General features: G+C 35.4%; 1 protein-coding gene across 4 annotated transcripts in view; it reads right to left on the reverse strand.

Annotated features, from left to right (window-relative positions):
- LOC127855111 (histone deacetylase 4-like) overlaps positions 1-20,457 on the reverse strand; it is a 183,587-nt gene that overhangs the window by 129,774 nt on the left and 33,356 nt on the right. For 2 of the 4 annotated variants that reach the window (XR_008037353.1, XM_052390479.1), the window contains exon 3: positions 18,129-18,191. Coding sequence is in view for 2 of the 4 variants with exons in the window: in XM_052390479.1 (XP_052246439.1) it covers positions 18,129-18,191 (63 nt within the window). In the remaining 2 variants the exon portion in view is untranslated. Of the gene's footprint in view, positions 1-4,385; positions 4,854-15,989; positions 16,511-18,128; positions 18,192-20,457 lie in introns of those variants that run through there. The other 2 variants (XM_052390480.1, XM_052390482.1) reach the window with 2 other exon arrangements.

A 20,457-nucleotide genomic window follows, 5' to 3' on the forward strand; every position in this document is an offset into this window, starting at 1 on the left:
GAGAAAATTAGCAGTTTGAAGCCACATCAATAATCAAGACGGTGACGACGTATTTGTAGTTTTGTTAATTATCAGCTTATTATAACTATTGTTTGAATATGCATATATAAACACGTTTTATTTTGTTCATATTATACAGTTAATATCGCTATTAATAACCCGATAATCCCGTATATTCCAGTTTTAAAGCAAATGCTGGTTAATATTTACGATACACAAACATTCTCGATATTTCCTTAAGTATCAATACATTTTGGCATTTGTTACTATTTATAGAGATGATGAAATAACGTCTAATCGGGGCGTTTTCTTTCTCCACTGAACACGCGATTTACGCCTGACGTGATGTTCATGTATTTATACAACACAAAATACACCCAAACTTTCCAAACGACGTTCTACATGTCTGCATAATTTTCGCGCGCTTTTTATGAAACAAAGGATATTTTAGCACTGTTTATTTGACGCTAGAATTTGCCAAAGGACGCGTTAGCATTAAAATTCGGAAGTGTGTTTCGGATTACAAATTTAATAATGATAATCGAACGAAACATATACAGTTGCGCGTAATTAATTCTACGCTACACATACATGTATGTACATGTAGAAGGATATCTTTTCACTCGATCCGCCGCGTACGTATGCGGCGGATTTACTCCGCGAAAGTACGCGTGGTTAATACAGACTCGGCGTCGTTGCGCGGATCGATGCCGAGTGCCACGGCGATACGCCGCGTGAACACACGATTCGGCCGCCGCGGACTAATAATCTGGCCGTGGCGTAGCCGCGGATTATGTTTGTGCCGCTTTGGCTGTACTGTATAACCTACACTTTGGAAATAAGTAAGTATGCCAGTTATAACCTACACTCTGGAAATAAGTAAGTATGCCAGTTATAACCTACACTCTGGAAATAAGTAAGTATGCCAGTTATAACCTACACTCTGGAAATAAGTAAGTATGCCAGTTATAGCCTACATTCTGGAAATAACCTACACTCTGGAAATAAGTAAGTATGCCAGTTATAACCTACACTCTGGAAATAAGTAAGTATGCCAGTTATAACCTACACTCTGGAAATATGTAAGTATGCGAGTCCCTATACTCTTAAAAACTTATGTAACCTTTTTCTCGTGAATACACTTATCTACTTCGAACAAAAATATTAAGAATGACGTACAAGAAATCAGTATAAATAGAAATAGAACATGTTTAAAAGTGTGTTAGAAAAATCAATTACAATCTGTGTCTCCAAGAACTTATACAGAGAAAACATCATGAAACCCAAATCAAAAGTGCATCAGACATAGCTAGTAACTCAACCAAGCAAAATTGTAGCTATTACAACACATAAACTTCACAAACACAAATATAAGTATACAGAAATAGTGAATTTAGAAGGTCAATATAACTGCTTGAATGCATGATACTGGATGGACAAACAAAGAAGATCGTCTGAATTATAACACACAAAAGGATTTAGCAAAATGGGAAGTTCAAGATTCTGTCTGACAGTAGCAAGTACATCACAATGTATGTATTTAAAGATTTCAGAAACTGTTCCACTGGTTTCTAAGAATTGAGGGCTATTTTAGGTTTGTGTGTTATTTAATGTTTTCAAAAATAAAGCGACTTGCAAAGAAGCTCCGGTGTAAACTTAAACAAGAGGCCCATGAGGGCCTGAATCGCTCTACTGCTATAAACACTGTGCAAGTTTGGAAAGAATAAGATGGAAACTGTGTACTTAATTGCGCAAACAAGGAGAATTTTCTCAAATTCAAGGGGAGATTATTGTGTACTTATTTCTCCGATACTGCTCATATTCAATAGGGTTCAAGTCCTCATTGATATAAAGATACTGTGCACATTTGGAAATAATTGGATGAAAACTGTGGAATTAATTGCGTTAACAAGAGGGATTTCAAAATTTTCTCATATTCAAGGGGAAGTCATTCTGGACTTATTGCTTCGATATTGCTCTTTTTAAAAAATGGTTTGAGTCCTCATTGATACAAAGACACTGTGCAAGTTTGCCAAGAACTGGATGAAAATTATGGACTTTATCACATAAAAAAACTGAATTTTCATTTTTTTCTCAAATTCAAGGGGAGATAATTCTGGACTTATAACTCCGATATTGCTCATTTTCAATAGGGTTTGACTCATCATTCAGATAAAGACACTGTGCAAGTTGGAAAATGATTGGATGAAAACTGTGGACTTTATTGCGTAAACAAGCCTTATTTCACAATTTTCTCAAATTCAAGGGGAGATAATTCTGGACTTTTTACTCTGATGTAACCCATTTTCAATAGGGTTCGAGTCCTCATTTATACAGAGCCACTGAACAAGTTTGAAAAGAATCAGATGAAAACTGTGAACTTTATCGCATAAACAAGAACAAGAGGGCCAAGATGGCCCTAGTTCGCACACCTGAGAGGAGTCGGTTCATTCGATCTTTACCTAATGTCAAACATGACCTAGATATTGACCAGACAAACATCCTTGTCAAGTTTCATAATTATTGAACCAAAACTCTGGCGTAGGGAATGTTTTTGTTTTTGTAAGATTTGAAATGGTGACCTATATTTTGAGTTGACCCCCCATTAATTAACATCAAACTTTGCTTACAAGGATTTTGTATAATATAATGAAAATTTGGACTATCTAAGGGCAATAATTATGGCATTAATTATGTGATTTTGCTCATCATCAAACTTGACTGAGATCTTTCATCAAATTTGATAAAGAATGCTTGAGAAATGTGAATGCTAGAGTGTTTACAAACCAAATGTGGATGGAGGGACAGCGGACAAAGACCAATCCTAAAACCTCACCTGAGCAATCAGGTGAGCTAAAAAGTGTGTTTCACCGATCTGAGCCATTTTCTAACATGTCCAAGAAATCAATAAAATCAATGTATTGACTAAGTTTCACGATGATTAGGCTAAAAATGTGACTTCTATAGTGTTCGATCACAAGGTTTCTCTCTATATAGTCACATAAGGAAAACTGCCCCACCCCCCTGGCAGCCATGTTTATTGACCCATCGGGACCATTTGCAAACTCATCTGAGATATATTAAACAAATCTATTCACCAAGTTTCATGATGATTGGGCAAAAAATGTGACTTCAAGAGTGTTCACAAGCTTTTTTCTACTATATAAATATAAGAAAACTGCCCCCCCCCCCTCCCGGCAGCCATGTCATTCAACTGACCGGAACCATTTTCCAACTCAACTCTCGTATCAAGGAAACAAATGTTCTGACCAAATTTCATGAAAATTGGGCCAAAAATGGTATTTCTAGAGTGTTCACATGTTTTCACTATATACATATAGAGAAAAATGCCCAGCCCACTGGCGGCCATGTTTTTTCACCGATCTGGACCATTTTCGAACTCGTCCGAGAAATCAATACAACCAATCTTTTGATTAACTTTCATGATGATTGGGCAGTAATTGTGACTTCCAGAGTGTTTACAAGGTTTCTCTATAGCTAAATAAGGAAAACTGCCCCGCCCACTGGCGGCCATGTTTTTCAACCAACCGGAACCACTTTTGAACTCAACCAACATATCATTAAGACAAACATTTTGACAAAGTTACATGAAGATTGGGCATGAAATGTGACTGAGTGTTTACAAGTTTTTTCTTTTTTTTTTACCTAGTGACCTAGTTTTTGACCCGGCACCACCCAGTTTCGAACTCGACCGAGATTTCATTGGGACGAAGCTTCTGACCAAGTTTCATGAACATCGGACAATAAATGTGACCTCTATAGTGTTTACGAACAAATGTTAACGGACATATAATATATATATAAGCCAGTTAACACTTTACCACTTTTATACATATTTTGACGTATTTGTAGTCCAATAGAAAGTTAAATTGACTGAAATACCTTTCTTACTAAATTCAAGTTTTAAAGGCTTCATGTCCAACCCTTAGATACTGATGAGCAGCAAACAGCTTAAAACCTGAACAGAACTGTTCTGGTTTTATGCTGGTTGCAAAAGCCATTTTCACTTTGCTTCTTATGGGGGAAAGGGTTATTATTATACCGCATATAAGCTTCAGAGAAATATTCACTTTGCATCAGAAGTTAATACTATGAATAAAAGTAAAATATGACAGCATTTCATAAGTTCAGTAAACATTGAACAAACATGAAAGTGTATATGTATAATGCTACTACCCGTCAATGTTTTTATGATAATAAGATATCAAGTTTTAAATACTTTACAAGTCAAAGAGTGACAACTGTTTCCATAATTAAATTTTGCCATAATAAAATTGAAGGTTAAAGAATTATTGTCAAATTTATCTTCAGTCGCTCTGAGAAAATCACATAAACTTGCTTTCTTAAAAAGTAATGAAACTCACCAGGAAAGTTCAAACAATCTCAAGCGTTTCTTGTACTCCAATCCGACACTTGATGAGTTAAATCTAACCACCCAATGAAATATGAGCAAACACACTATACCATTTAAACTTTGCAGTCATAATAAATATGAACAATTTGCATAAAATCAAGTGCTTATGTATAAAAATTTGAAGATTAGCTAAGCACAAGTGTGGGCTGCTACTTTATTACATCCGGAAGAACAATATATTATTCCAAAGGCTTTAAATAACAATCATCTTTGAAAGGTAACAAAATTTCACTATTTTCCTAACTTACACTATAGATATTTTTCTTTAAAACTCACTTTCACACTTAATTTGTCCAAGCTATTTCAGTGGTACAGGTGAAAATTCAAAAGAGGTAGAGTTGATTTTCATTTCCAACGCATCAAAAAGCCATGGACATTATAGTAGTTTCTCAACTATTGCCACATTTACACCACACAATGTATACAATATCCATTAACATGAGTCTATCCCAGCTCAGGATGGTTAATTCAACCAGGCACAACACAACACTCCACATCACCCAATGGGAATATAACATGCTCCAAACAACACACCCTGTCAGTCTGACCTGGAGTAGCTGAGAACATTTTAACAGGAGAATAATATTGGAAAAGACTTCTAGGGCTTATATTTCGTTTTCTTGTGAAAATATGTATTAGCCATGTACTGTGAAAAAGGGGTTAAATGCATGTGCTTAAAGTGTCATCCCACATTTGTCTGTGCATTCAGCACAGGCTAATCAGGGACAACACTTTCCGTCTTAACTCATTTGCGTCAAAAAAACAAACAATTAAAGCGGAATGTTTCGTCTCTGTGGACATCACAGGCTAATCAGGGATGACACTTGATGCATATGCATTAAACCCCCTTTTAACAGAGCAAGGCTGAAAATGTACACATATTGCACACCATTTTCCACAAAAATCACCCTCAATGTGCAGGTTTTACTACAGGTATGATGTGGTGGTGGTAGCTGAAAACAACATTAATTGGCAAGTACTAACACACACAATGGAATAATATAATAAGTGTCAGCTATGGTTCTCTTGACCTACCAAATATGTACAGCATATAGCAGAACAATTATCGTTTTAGGCAAATTGACCTGATATGTGTGATGCATTCTTGAAAATGTGTGATGCATTCCATAAAATTTATGTTTGTTAATGAAAAAAATAGAAGTAAATCATTTCTTTTTTATGATTATTCTATAATTGAGTGATAATTTTTTTAGCCAATATTTTTTTTCTATATATATTAGGTGCTTGTACAAAATAATTATTTTGCCAAAATGAAGAAAATTAAATATCTAATAAAAATGGGACCTTTACATTGAATCTATGTATTACTTTGGGTTTGCTTGCCAATACAACTATTGCAACCACTGTTTATACATCACAAGGGCAGTCAATATGTGATCAATATATTTGGTCACAAATATTTACAAATAAAATTAATACAAACAAATATTCTTTCACACTTTAGTCTCTACTCTCTCAACTTAAATATTATTTTTGTCCAATGATCTATTTTCGTAACTTATTTGGTGGGAGGGATAACAAACCATTAATCAGTGCTGAGATCTTATTGCCTTCCTCTTCATTTCACCCCCACGCATTCAAGTAGACAATGAGAGCTTAGGAAGCTTTATATAGAACAAGGTCAATGAAGGATACAAGCCTGTTTGAAAACCAAATGAAGAACAAAGTTATGAATGAAGTTGAAAAACCTACCTACCTAGGTCTGATATCTATACACCCTATTCAGCTTGATCTTTCAGTTTCAGCTATTTAGTATTTCCTTGAAAATTTCCATTACTTGTTTGCTCTGTTCAGTTACATTGCAATCTGAATAACGTCTATTTTTTTATAAATTTGGTCATAACTTCAAACTCTTTTTAAAATCAAGTTCATTTGATAGGACAGGCTCCTGCATATATATTGTGCCGCTAAGTCTTTTCTAAGCAAAAATCCAGTTTAGGCGGAAAGTGTCTTCCCTGATAATAGCATGTGCAGACTGCACAGGCTAATCTGAGACGACACTTTATGCATATGCATTAAACCCCTTTTTACAGAGAACGCCCAATATGTAGGCTATTGTGAGTAATGGTACATCATTCCCTACAGAACTGACTTAGTCTTCAAAGTAGAATGAGTCTCACCTTCTGAAACATGCCACCATTATGTTTAAAAAGTCAATTTCAGTTGTCTACAATCAACTCTTTTAATCATTACCCATTGTAACTACTGGGTCAGCTAACAATAGAAACTGGGTCTCATATGTGTGGCCCATTATCATACTTGCAGTGCAATAGGATGTTAAGATAAAGTTACCCATCATATTTCAGTTAATGCATATTGTTAATGGTTTTTACTTTTTACTTGCTGAGAAAGTTAAACATTAAATCTATGTTCTAGTCAAAAAGCAAATCTTAATGATTATTTCATCATTTTTTTTTAAATTTAATATTCTAATAAAAATTTGTAAAGGGGCCTTTTCACAGATTTTGGCAGATATTGAAGTTTGTCATTAAATGATTTATACTGATAAATGTAAACATTTGATCTAAAATGCTCCAGTAAAAAAGAAATAAAATAAAATTAAAGAACAAGAGATGTGTTTGTAAAAAACACAATGCCCCCTATTGCGACGGTTTGAAAAAAAAATCTAACTTTTTTTACCTTTGACCTTGAAGGATGCCTTGACCTTGAACTTCCACCACTCAAAATGTGCAGCTTAATAACACAGCTTTGAATATTTTTTTTTACTTTGACCTTGAAGGATGACGTTGACCTTGAACTTCCACCACTCAAAATGTGCAGCCATGATAACGCCGCTTTGAATTATTTTTTTGACCTTTGACCTTGAAGGATGACCTTGACCTTGAAGGATGACCTTGACCTTGAACTTCCACCACTCAAAATGTGCAGCTTCATGAGAACGCCGCTTTGAAAAAATAAAAAATAAAATTACCTTTGACCTGACGGATGACCTTGACCTTGAAGGATGACCTTGACCTTGAACTTTGACCACTCAAAATGTGCAGCTTCATAAAAACGTCGCTTTGAAATTGTATTTTTTTATTTTTTTACCTTTGACCTTGAAGGATGACCTTGACCTTTCACCACTCAAAATGTGCAGCTCCATGAGATACACATGCATGCCAAATATCAAGTTGCTATGTTCAATATTTCAAAAGTTATTGCAAAACTTTACTATATTTAAGTTTTAAATATTTGACCTTTGACCTTGAGAGATGACCTTGACCTTTCACCACTCAAAATGTGCAGCTCCATTTTGATACACATGCATGCCAAATATCAAGTTGCTATGTTCAATATTTTATTGCAAAACTTTACTATATTAATGTTTTTAATTTTTGACATTTGCCCTTCAATGATGACCTTTACCTTTCACCACTCAAAATGTGCAGCTCCATGAGATACACATGCATGCCAAATATCAAGTTGCTATGTTCAATATTTCAAAAGTTATTGCAAAACTTTACTATATTAAATATTTAAACTTTTTACCTTTGACCTTGAAGGATGACCTTGACCTTGACCTTTCACCACTCAAAATGTGCAGCTCCGTGAGAGCACATGCATGCCAAATATCAAGTTGCTATGTTCAATATTTCAAAAGTTATTGCAAAACTTTACTATATTAAAGTTTAAAATTTTTGACCTTTGACCTTGAAGGATGACCTTGACCTTCACCTTTCACCACTCAAAATGTGCTGCTCCATGAGATACACATGCATGCTAAATATCAAGTTGCTATGTACAATATTTCAAAAGTTATTGCAAAACTTTACTGTACGGTAAAAGTTTTGGGACAGAATGACAGAATGACAGACAGACAGGTCAAAAACAATACTAGAAATGGCGCGGCAGAGGCCGACGCGTATCCCCACGCCGAATGTTTGACCTAGGTGTGCCCCAGGGTTGGTAATGGGGCCATGCATAGCTGAGATTGACCGTATTGTCATAAGAGAAGTTCATCATCAATTAGAAGTGAATTGGTGTAGAAATGAAGAAGTTATAGTAAAAGGCAATTTTGGGTGGGTGTGACATATGTGGGCAGGGCGCCCCAGGGTTGGTAATTGTGCCATGCATAGTTGAGATTGACCGTATTGTCATAAGAGAAGTTCAGTATCAATTTGAAGTGAATCGGTGTAGAAATGAAGAAATTATAGTAAAAGGCAATTTTGGGTGGGTGTGGTCTATGTGGGCGGGGCGCCCCAGGGTTGGTAATGGGGCCATGCATAGTTGAGATTGACTGTATTGTCATAAGAGAAGTTCAATATCAATTTGAAGTGAATCGGTGTAGAAATGAAGAAATTATAGTAAAGGCAATTTTGGGTGGGTGTGGTCTATGTGGGCGGGGCCCCAGGGTTGGTTATGGGGCCATGCATAGTTGAGATTGACCCTAATGTCATAAGAGAAGTTCAGTATCAATTTGAAGTGAATCCGTGTAGAAATGAAAAAATTATAGTAAATGGAATTTTTTGGTGGGTGTGGCCTATGTGGGCGGGCGCCCCAGGGTTGGGATTGGGGCCATGCATTGTTGAGATTGACCCTAATGTCATAACAAAAGTTCAGTATCAATTTGAAGTGAATCCGTGTAGAAATGAAAAAAATTATAGTAAATGGAAATTTTTGGTGGGTGTGGCCTATGTGGGCGGGGCGCCCCAGGGTTGGGAATGGGGCCATGCATGGTTGAGATTGACCGTATTGTCATAAGAGAGGTCCAGTATCAATTTGAAGTGAATCGGTGTAGAAATAAAGAAGTCAATGTAAAATAACCTAAAAAAATGAGTGATAATTTCTGACGCGGCCCCACCCCAACCGCTATAACTTTTGACCCAGGGGTCAGATCAAAATTCCAAATAGTGCAGGGTCGCACATATGCTCATAGCTACCATGTGTGTAAGTTTCAAGGTTCTAGTGCTTTTAGTGAAGGAGGAGATAGTGGCCAGGACGGACGGACAGACAGACGGACGGACGGCGGAGATAACCACAATATCCCCACCTTTTTTTCAAAAAGCGTGGGGATAATAACCCCGATCTATCGATCCGGGGGCATAAAAAAAACTTACCCTCAAATGGGCTAAAACCACTGGGGAACAGGACAACAACAACAAGGTCCTCTTTCCAAACCACTGACCCCTGGAGTAAAAGTCTTTCGCCTAGACCACTCAGCCATCCGTGCTCATACAACGAATGATGTATTTCATACTTTATATAAGCAATACTCGTAGTGCCACAAAATATAACGACAACAACAGAACTCTCAAAATTATTAAATTGTGTCGTGCACTTTGCAACGCTTTTTGTTTTTTATGTTATTAGTTTTTTTATTATTACTGGTAACTTTCTGACGTTTTTGGGAAAACATGGACTGGATTTAAGTAAAAATGGTCATTTTTGGAAATGGGGAAACAGTGGAATATGTCTGCAATTTGCACACGCACACAAATCACTGACTGGGTTGTCAATAAAAACTGATGGCTGATCCAATTGAATGTTTTAAATCATTTAGCATTTAATGTTTTAAATCATTCAACATTTAATCTTTTAAATCATTTACATTTAATGTTTTATATCATTTAACATTTAATGTTTCTTCAGGAACTGTTGCATCACACATGGGGCATGAATATAGCTTGTTTAAAATGGTTGTCAACCTTGAGGAAGATGGATTGATTTGAGTCACGTTCTTAGAAAAACGGGCATAATGCATGTGCGCAAAGTGTCGTCCCAGATTAGCCTGTGCAGTCTGCACAGGCTAATCAGGGACGACACTTTCCGCCTAAATGGGATTTTTGCTAAGAAGAGACTTCATTTAAACAAAAAATGTCATAAAAGCGGAAAGTGTCGTCCCTGATTAGCCTGTGCAGACTTTACGCACATGCATTAAGCCCAGTTTTCTCAAAACGCGACTCATATAGTGTTTGCTCTACCAATAATGTTTGTTCAGTCTGGCAGGAGATCTTTGACATTTACCAGTCAAAAGCTGAGAAACCTCTACAGGCATTACATTAACTTGATATGTGGGAAATTAATGCACATATGAAAGTTGAAAGTTTTAAACATCAATTAATTGTTTCTATAAAACTATATGCTTCAAATGGGGATGACATTGGAACCAAAATTATAACCCTATTTTATTTTAACCTATCAACGACTAACCTTCACAATTCAAAAACAAGATATATTGGGATTAAAAGTACATTAGTCTTAAGAAAGTATATAATGTTTATTCCACGGAAAACTCTTTTGAAAACACCAGCTGCTGTGTGTACCAAAACTATAAATAATAACTAAATTGCTTTCAATTACTTTATAATTTGAATGCATGCTTTTCTATGTTTGTGCATTTCCAGCAGTAGTTTCTCAGTGCCTACTCCCTGGCCCAAATCACTCCAGGGAGACATGGAATATGGGCGTTCAGTACAGGGAAGGGTACCCACAGCCCACCCACCCATGCTCTATGCACTATGCAAACTGTGGGACCCTATCAGTAAAATGTCAATAAGGAACTGTATTGCAAAGTTAAATTCTTTGAAAGTATTCATGATGTGCGGCTTTAAGATAATGGGTTGTAAAACTAATGTTTCTTTGTTCAAAATGCATCCATGTTTCCTTCAAGATAAGAGGTAAATCTGAAAGAATAATGTACAACCATTAGTTACTTGTTTGAAGATACATTTAAAACCATTTTAATGTTTATTGCTTAATAAACGTATGTGCAGGATTAAATACAACTGATTGGCAACATTTCAAGTATTGACACACACAAAAAACAACAATCTTTGAATTCTTGCACATGGTCTTGAAACTAACCTGTAGCAAAATGATTTTGAAAATTTCACTTCTGTTGGCATGGGAACCAGACACACAAAAAATAGATAATCTATTTTCTCAAGTATATTAGCAGTGTGGGCAGCATGCCAAAATGTGCATAAAATCACCTAAACAAATAGATAATTGTTAATCATTTTGATACCTCAACCAGATCTCCTCACTTCCAGGTAATGTTGAACATGGGAGACAACTCATCACTTAACTAGGAACTGCGGAGTTAAACTTTCTGATCATGTGTAAGACTGACAATGAGTGTTTTGTTTGTTTTTTGTTGAAGTTTTTTTGTGTTGTTAAAAGAGCAAGACATTTTTTGTGATTTTTATTACTTAACTTATCTTGTTGCAAAGATGATCAGACAACAAAAAGTTGCAGCTTTTCTAGATATTATATTTGTAAGTATATTTTGATATGTGACATTTTTTATGATATTAATTTGTATACAGATATACATACCAATTATGTGGCTCTTTTAACAAATGCACTTTTATGTAAGCACTTTTGCAATCAGTATAGGTAGGTCTTCAATTTCAGTTTTTTTTCAAAGAGTACTAGTGAGTTCTTTTTTTAATTTACATCTTTAATTAGTTCCCAAGTGTATTTTAATATTTTTTGCTGTAACTGTAATTACTTACTTACAAACATGGTACCTTTATTTGAAGAAAAAAATACATGCCTGCATTATGTACCAATTTAATGATTTACGTCCCTCCAACAGTGTCACTCAAGGACAGGGGACTTGACAGAATCCTTTTGTCTCTTGTCACATTTGCAGACTACAACACAAGTTAATTGACAAACCATTTACTTTTCTCATGTCAAGGTAGTTAACACTATGTTTTATGCTTAAAAGTAAATGCGGTGGCCATGAAAATGAGATTCATTAAGAGGACATTTAACAATTATTTTGCGTTCAGTCCCTATGTTCATGAGTCATTTTTATACTGTTTAACCCATTTATGCCTAGCGTCTAGAAAAAAAGGCTTTGGCAAACAGCGTAGACCCAGATGAGACGCAGCATGATGCGGCGTCTCATCAGGGTCTGCGCTGTTTGTTAAAAGGAATTTCTGTATATATCTAGTGTATATACTAGACTAGTGCTGCAACAATATACCGGTATATCGGTATATATCGCAATACGCAATCCGCATATTGTATTGCGATACGATTTTCATCATACCGGTACGAAAATTTTACAAAAATTCATTCACATTTCGTCCAGAAAAGCCATCCGAAATAATGATAACAAGGTAAACAAAACAAAGCAGTGTAAATAATTTTTTTTGTAAAAATAGCATTCTGAAAAGTATATTATACGGAGTTGCGTTGTTACATCAGAGCATTCATTCGATGCTTTTGAACAGATTATCGTTGAATTAATTGCGCACAGCTGTAAATGTTTCATACGATTCTGAATAACATTATTAAATTTGTAATCCAAATTTCGGAAAAACGCTTCAAAATTTAATGCTAATGCGACAATAAAAAATTATAGCGTCAAATAAAAAGTGCTTTACCCTTTGTCTCAATAAAAAGCGCGCAAAAATTATACAGACATGTAGAACGTTGCATGGAAAGCATGGGTGTATTTTTTGTTGTATAAAAACGGGAACATCACGTCAGGTGAATTACGCGTGTTCAGTGGAAAAAAACGCCCCTGGTGGACGTTATTTCATCACAACTTTAAATAGTAACAAATGCCAAAATGTATTTGATTGTGTTTTTTGCTATTCTTGAGCACATTTACCGGTATAGTAAATATTTACCAAAATTTGCTTTAAAACTGGAATATACGGGATTATCGGGTAATTGGCAAGATATAATTTTGGTACAAGTTAGCAATATATTGCGATATTTTGCAATACGAGTTTTTGACTGACAATATATTGCAATACGGTTTTTGGCGTATTGTTGCAGCACTATACTAGACATCCCTAATTTTGGAAATAAATTGATCCAATGTAGAAGGATGGGAGAGTCCACTGGGCATAAATTGGTTAATGCTCCAGTTCACCATAAATTATTCAAAGTTTTCTTAAAGGACATCAGCACTTATGAAATTATTCAATGCTTTCTTAAAAGGGCACCAGTGCTTGGAATGTTGCTGAAAACTATTTTTGATTGTAAGATTTATATTTATGTTAGAAACAGCTTGGAAAATATACTTTTTTTTCTATTGGCACCTTATATGAAAGAAGACTATTTCCTTGACTAACTCGAAGGGCATCACATGCTACGGCGTGTCCACAAACCATATGATCACCAATTTGTAAGTTACCATTTAACTGATTTCAATTTCTTGCTTCATATAATGGCGCAAAATTAATACCCTTCAAATAACTGCAAATGTATATCTTTGAAAGTCACGAGCTTTTAACTACATAATTTCAAATAGTTCAAACTCAGACAGGACTACCCATGCAATCAAACTCCTACCTCCCCTTCACAGATGAACCATAACCACTTCTTTCACAGGCAAAAACCCCTCCATACCTGATTTTTTACTTTTTCTTATATTATGCGATTCTGTAAACTTTTTATATTCAGCTTACAGTTAAAACTTTTATTGAAAATACAAAGTAAACTAGTGACCTGAAAATCAATAGGGGTCATCTGCGAGTCACGATCAATGTACCTATGAAGTGTCATGATCCTAGGCTAAAGCGTTCTTGAATTATCATCCGAAAATCATTTTACTATTTCGGGTCACTGTGACCTTGACCTTTGACCTTGTGACCTCAAAATCAATAGGGGTCATCTGCGAGTCATGATAAATCTACCTATCAAGTTTCATGATCCTTGGCATATGCGTTCTTGAGTTATCATCCGAAAACCATTTTACTATTTCCGGTCACCGTGACCTTGACCTTTGACCTAGTGACCTCAAAATCAATAGGGGTCATCTGCGAGTCATGATCAATCTACCCATGAAGTTTCATGATCCAAAGCGTATGCATTCTTGAGTTATCATCCGGAAACCATTTTACTATTTCGGGTCACCGTGACCTTGACCTTTGACCTAGTGACCTCAAAATCAATAGGGGTCATCTGCGAGTCATGATCAATCTACCCATGAAGTTTCATGATCCTAGGCGTATGCGTTCTTGAGTTATCATTCAAAAACCGTTTTACTATTTCGGGTCACCGTGACCTTGACCTTTGACCTAGTGACCTCAAAATCAATAGGGGTCATCTGCGAGTCATGATCAATGTACCTATGAAGTTTCATGATCCTAGGCCCAAGAGTTCTTGAGTTATCGTCTGACAACCACCTTGTGGACGGACCGACGGACCGACCGACAGACCGACCGACATGAGCAAAGCAATATACCCCCTCTTCTTCGAAGGGGGGCATAATAATTTAAATCATAAAATTACATTATAACAATAATGTTTAACTCAATAATCATCGCTTGCAGTCTGATTGTGACAGGAAGGTGACATAAGTTAGGCTAGAAACCATTTAAATCTATGCAAGAACACTCAACAAAATTAAGAGTTGTATTCAACTCTAAATAAATTTTCCCTTACACAGTGAACACTCATTCATGTACCAAAAACATGTTCTGATTTTGGAGAATCCTCACTACATTTGAGACATGCTCTGTGAAAATGGGGTTTAATGCAAGGACGACACTTTATGTACATGCATTAAACCCCATTTTCCCAGAGCGAGGCTCATTTGTTTTCTGGGCAGATTTGTCCATTAACACAAGGCACAATGTTTGGTCCTGCAACAAATACACTTATACATGCCAGACTCTGTTTGCCCAGTAAGTCATTCTGAATTTCATTGCAGTTAACAAAATTTGATTCATGGAATATGTCCCTTTGCATGCCAATATTTTCTTTAATTTGTGTCATTAATAAATAATAACATGTATTGTTTTAATACTAAGAGAATACAAAGTTAAAATTAAAATCATATATATGAACTTCCTTTACACTGTAAGAGTGTTACATAGAGTGTTTGCATTACACCAATGTCATTGAAGTTTTGTTTGAAGCACTTTTAAGCATATTTGGGCGGGAATTTTAACACACTTCTGTAGGAGTATGATACAGTCTTAATGCTTTAAGTGCACTTCAAATTTACTGCATTTGTGGCTATGTTTCTGTTGGTTAAAAAAATACCAAGTGCACTTAGACATTTTACACATCACAGCATTTTTAAGCTTCCACAATCGAACAACTAAACTTAGGTTTAAATTATGTTGAATGGTATAAGTTATACAAACACTTACAAAAACTTATTATATTGTAAGGTTTTAATCATCAGAGTAAAAAGTTGTTTTGAAATTTTACTTATTTTATACCAATTGGAACATAGTTTTGAAGCTCTTTGAAATTATGATTATTCTGTTTATATACTATTTAATGTACGTGGGACGATGGTATTAAAGAATCGCACAAATTGGACATAGAAGCTGCACAATCATGGGTCCTTAAAATACTGGTTAACCCTTCCCCACTTAGATACATATTTTGACGCATTTGTAGTCCCTTAGAAAGTTATATTTAATTTAAGACCTTTCTTACTAGATTCAAGTTTTAAAGTCTTCATTTCCAACCCTTAGTTACTGATGAGCAGCAAACAGCATAAAACCTGAACAGACTGCAAGTTACTCACAGGCTGTTCTGGTTTTGTGCTGTTTGCACATTTTCACTTTGCTTCTGAGTGGGAAGGGTTAAAGCAGTTCCACAGTACCTTTAGACATGCCTGGCATTATAGAGCATCGCAAGCAAAAAGCCCTTGGGAAGCCAAGTGCATTTCAACAATCTATTAAAACTGCCAGAAATGCTGAAAAACTTCTTGAAAAACACGCACACTAGCTAATGTAAATTTGCACTGTCAGAATTCACACACTTCTGTAGTAAATGCTGCCTATAATATTCTTGCATCATGGCCAGAAATTACATCGCTAATTTCAATAAATTAATGTTAAAAGTAATCCTTTAAAACTGAAACAGACAGTCTATATTAATTTTAATTATTTTCTTGCCAAACACACGCATGAACGGATCTTGTAGTGCAGACAGAAAACAAGTACATTTTAAAACTGAAATCCATTAAACTGATCACATAAGTTTGCAAAAAAACAATTTGACAATATTAACACAAAGTTTATGAGATGAACACAGTTATTAACACATTATTATCCTCTAGATGAAGTTTCGAATGGTATTTGTCTCATCTACAAGCCCTATAAACTGCTCACTGCAGATAAGGCTCTTCAGTAATCAATACGCCCAGTCCTCTTAGAGCTAAATATAGCCACTATCACAGTGTGGTATTTACTGTACACTGAAGTCCAAGCACAGATGTCAATATTTTGTTACTATAAATAGACTTGCTTAGACTCGCTCTGAACAGCTCTCTATGCCTGCCCTGCTGACAAGTAAATAGCAGAAAGGCATAACAAACATATTATATGTTTATTAAACCTCGTGCAAAGATTTTGGCCTTTCAATTAGTACGCCATAATTAATGTCTTAACTTGATAGATCAAATAAAAGGAACTACAAAATGTAAGTATTGAATCATAACAGGTATTGTTTTAAGACGTACATTTTGAACTCACCGGAATTCGAACCACTTCTTGAAGACCCTTCTGGATCAATCTCAAAGAGCCTGTATTTTTTACCTTATATTAAAACGATCTATGTGTTGTTAGCATTTTTTTTATTATAAACAAAAGAAGCATTACAAATTACTCCTTTTTTCTTTGGGCCATTAACGAGTAAAAGAGGGAAAATGGAATAAGGAAGGCCAGACACAAAGCCCACCAACCCGTGGAAGGGCAGTGCAACAACTCTATCCTCTCCTTCAGCGGGAAATAAACATTAAATATAAACATTGTTACATATTTGTTAAGCAATCACAAATACTTTGCTTAAGCTAATTTAATTGTTTAAAATATAATATTGTCTTAGCAATCTTTATGTCTCTATACTGAACCTCACATACATTTGTCCTTCCTGCTCAAAGTGAAAATGGCTTTTGCAACCAGCATAAAACCAGCACATAAAACGGTACTAAAATATTTGACATTTTCATAACAAATTTCCAAGATTTTAATAGTGCTAAGAAATTTAAGTGCATGGAAATTAGTGATTTAAATGCAGATGCTTCATATGAAGTCCATTATGTTCTGACATGATAAATCTGTGTTTAAATTTCATTTTACATAAATAGTAATCTTATAACAATTCTGAATGTCAATTATTCCAAAATCAAAATAAACCATTAAATCAAATCGAATAATGTTAATGCAGCTTTGATAGATAAACATTTGTATTCTTGGAAGCACATATTATAGTAAACAGCTCGGATAAGAAAGCTAAAACAAATGCTTTGAATAGAAATAGATGTCCTTCAAACACAAAAAGTGATTCTGACTTTAACAGTTGTTGCTGACATGTGTGACGCACAAACAAATATTTCCAAATTCTATAGATGTGTAATATGTTTCCAAGTATCTGATAGCTATTTGTTCTGCTGCTAATTTGAGAGATGTTTCTGTTTTGCCAGTGGTGATACCATCATTCCAGTTTGATAAATGACAGGCATATTAATTGGCATGCAACCTAGCTATTTTCTGCTGAAAAAAACCTTGTCTTTGACCAAAATATCACTTCATTGAACTGTTTGGAGTCAATCAATATTTGGCTTGAAAATGTTTGCGATCAAAATAAAACTTATGAGGATCAAAGCACTTAAGAGCTGATGTCATAAGACTTGTGTTCCTGCATATTCATCAATTTCTGGGAGCAAATGCATGTGGTTTACTTTGAAAAGTCAATAACTACTGCATATTTTGGGTCACTTGTAGATCTGTAGCCTTACCTAGTGGTTCTTGAAAGCCTGAATCCACGCTGCCCTTATAGTCCAACTTTCTGGGCATGCCATCTGTAACAGACAGAAAGCCATTAGAACTGTAGCAGAGAGAAAACGGGTGATGGGACTAGAAAATGTAACAGAGAGAAAATGGGTGATGGGACTAGAAAATGTAACAGAGAGAAAATGGGTGATGGGACTAGAAAATGTTACAGAGAGAAAATGGGTGATGGGACTAGAAAATGTAACATAAAGAAAATAGGTGATAGGACTGGAAAATGTAACATAAAGAAAATAGGTGATAGGCCTATAACATGTAACAGAGAGAAAATAGGTGATAGAACTGGTAAAAGGAGCAGACAGAAAATGGGTGATAGGACTAGAAAATTTAACATAAAGAAAATAGGGGATAGGACTATAACATGTAACAGAGAGAAAATAGGTGATAGAACTGGTAAAAGGAGCAGACAGAAAATGGGTGATAGGACTAGAAAATTTAACATAAAGAAAATAGGGGTTAGGACAAGAATTTTTAACAGAGAGAAAATAGGAACTATATCTAAGAACTGGAAAATGTAACAGAAAGAAAATAGGGGATTGGACTAGTACATGTAACAGAGAGAAAATAGGTATTAGGACTGGAAAATGTAACAGCTACCCGCAAACAGCTGATGAATTAAGACAAGAGTGCCTGAGAGGCCAAAAGTCGCTCACCTGAGATACAAAGGAACTGACCAGTTCTGTGCAGCCCAAGATTTCTTAAAACAAATGTTCTGACCAAGGTTCATGAAGAGTGAACTATAAATGTAACTTTTAGAGTGCTAACAAGGTTTTACTATAGCATGGTAAGGATTATTTCTACGCCAACTGGCTGCCATGTTTTTCAACAAACTGAAACCATTTTCGAACTGATCCAAGAAATCATTAAAACAAATGTTCTGACAATTTTTCATGAAAATCGGACAATAAATGTGACTTCTAGAGTGTTTACATGGCAAATGTTGACGCCGCACAATGCACAACTGACTTTGTGACGGACAAAAGGGGATCACAAAAAACTCACCATGAGCAGATTGTGCTCAGGTGAGCAAAAAAGGCTTATTTACCTGTCAGTGAGTGTTTCCTCGTTTTACTTTGCTTGCCATTTGGATTTTATCAATTTATTTATCAATGGTATAAGACCACTATAAGGCAAATGAACTTTGACAATATTGAATTAATAATGTGGACATGACAGAATGTCATATTGATGATTGAATGAAAAACAACTATATCCCATATAGAAATGTTCATCTAATAATACACTTTCAAACTACTGTGAAACCATTTATTTTCGTCAGCACGAAGTTTCGTCCTTTTTAAAAAAATGACTATTTCGTCAGCACTTAAATTCGTCCATTTCTGGTTTTGAAAAAAAAAGCGTCTGATTTGTTTGTAATGTTTGTAATACATGTAATGCGCGGTTGCGAAAAAATTGTGCTGGGAAAAGAGGGGTGACACTTGGTAGTCACTTGCAGGAGGTGGGCCTTGTTTGGCATATGCCAATTAACAAGTCTGTTATTTCAGGTGATAGTAACTGTCCCTTATTATTTTATGTCATTGACACGTTCTTTGTTATGATTAGCGAATAAGTGGGACTGAATAACCGTTAACGAGTGTTTTAAACAACGAAGACAATTGCCAATTAGTCTTTTTCCATTACAATCACGGACAACCAAACACAAATCAATATGTTCTTTATTAATTTGTAATAAAAGCGCAGAATATATTTCAGTCAGGTGTTGATCACACATCGCCATATTTTAATTGCGTTTAATAGTATTGTCTTTAATCCGGATTCCCCGGGTGTTGGCTGTATACTCTGCAACTGAAAAACACAATACACACAATGGGTAATAAAGTTGTTAACAATTAGCGCTAATCAACACTATTTATTATACCTAAACGAAGTCGACGCATTCGATACAGCCTTATTGCATTCGCGTTTTACAGGAAATGTCAGTACACTGTATAATGTACACCCCTTTGTGTCAAAACCGGATTTAACTTGAGTGTGAATAATAGTAGACTGTTTCATGTTCTTTGTATCAATACCATCTGGGTATCTGTACTATAAGTATACTAGTCTACAAACAAGGTGCGCACTTCCGCATATGGGTATTCGGACGTTCAAAAAATTGACCTACGGTTTAGCGTTCATGCCGTCGAACGCATTTAGCAATATAACTCGTTTTTTTTTCACTATTTCTTTACTTGCAAAAAATACTAGTGGCTTATAACTTACCTTGCAATCTTTTTTTTACGCATTTTGCGAGTGTGCGACTGTTAATTTCGAGCA

This window comes from Dreissena polymorpha, chromosome 13, assembly GCF_020536995.1.
Source record: "Dreissena polymorpha isolate Duluth1 chromosome 13, UMN_Dpol_1.0, whole genome shotgun sequence".
Taxonomy (NCBI): Eukaryota; Metazoa; Mollusca; class Bivalvia; order Myida; family Dreissenidae; genus Dreissena; species Dreissena polymorpha.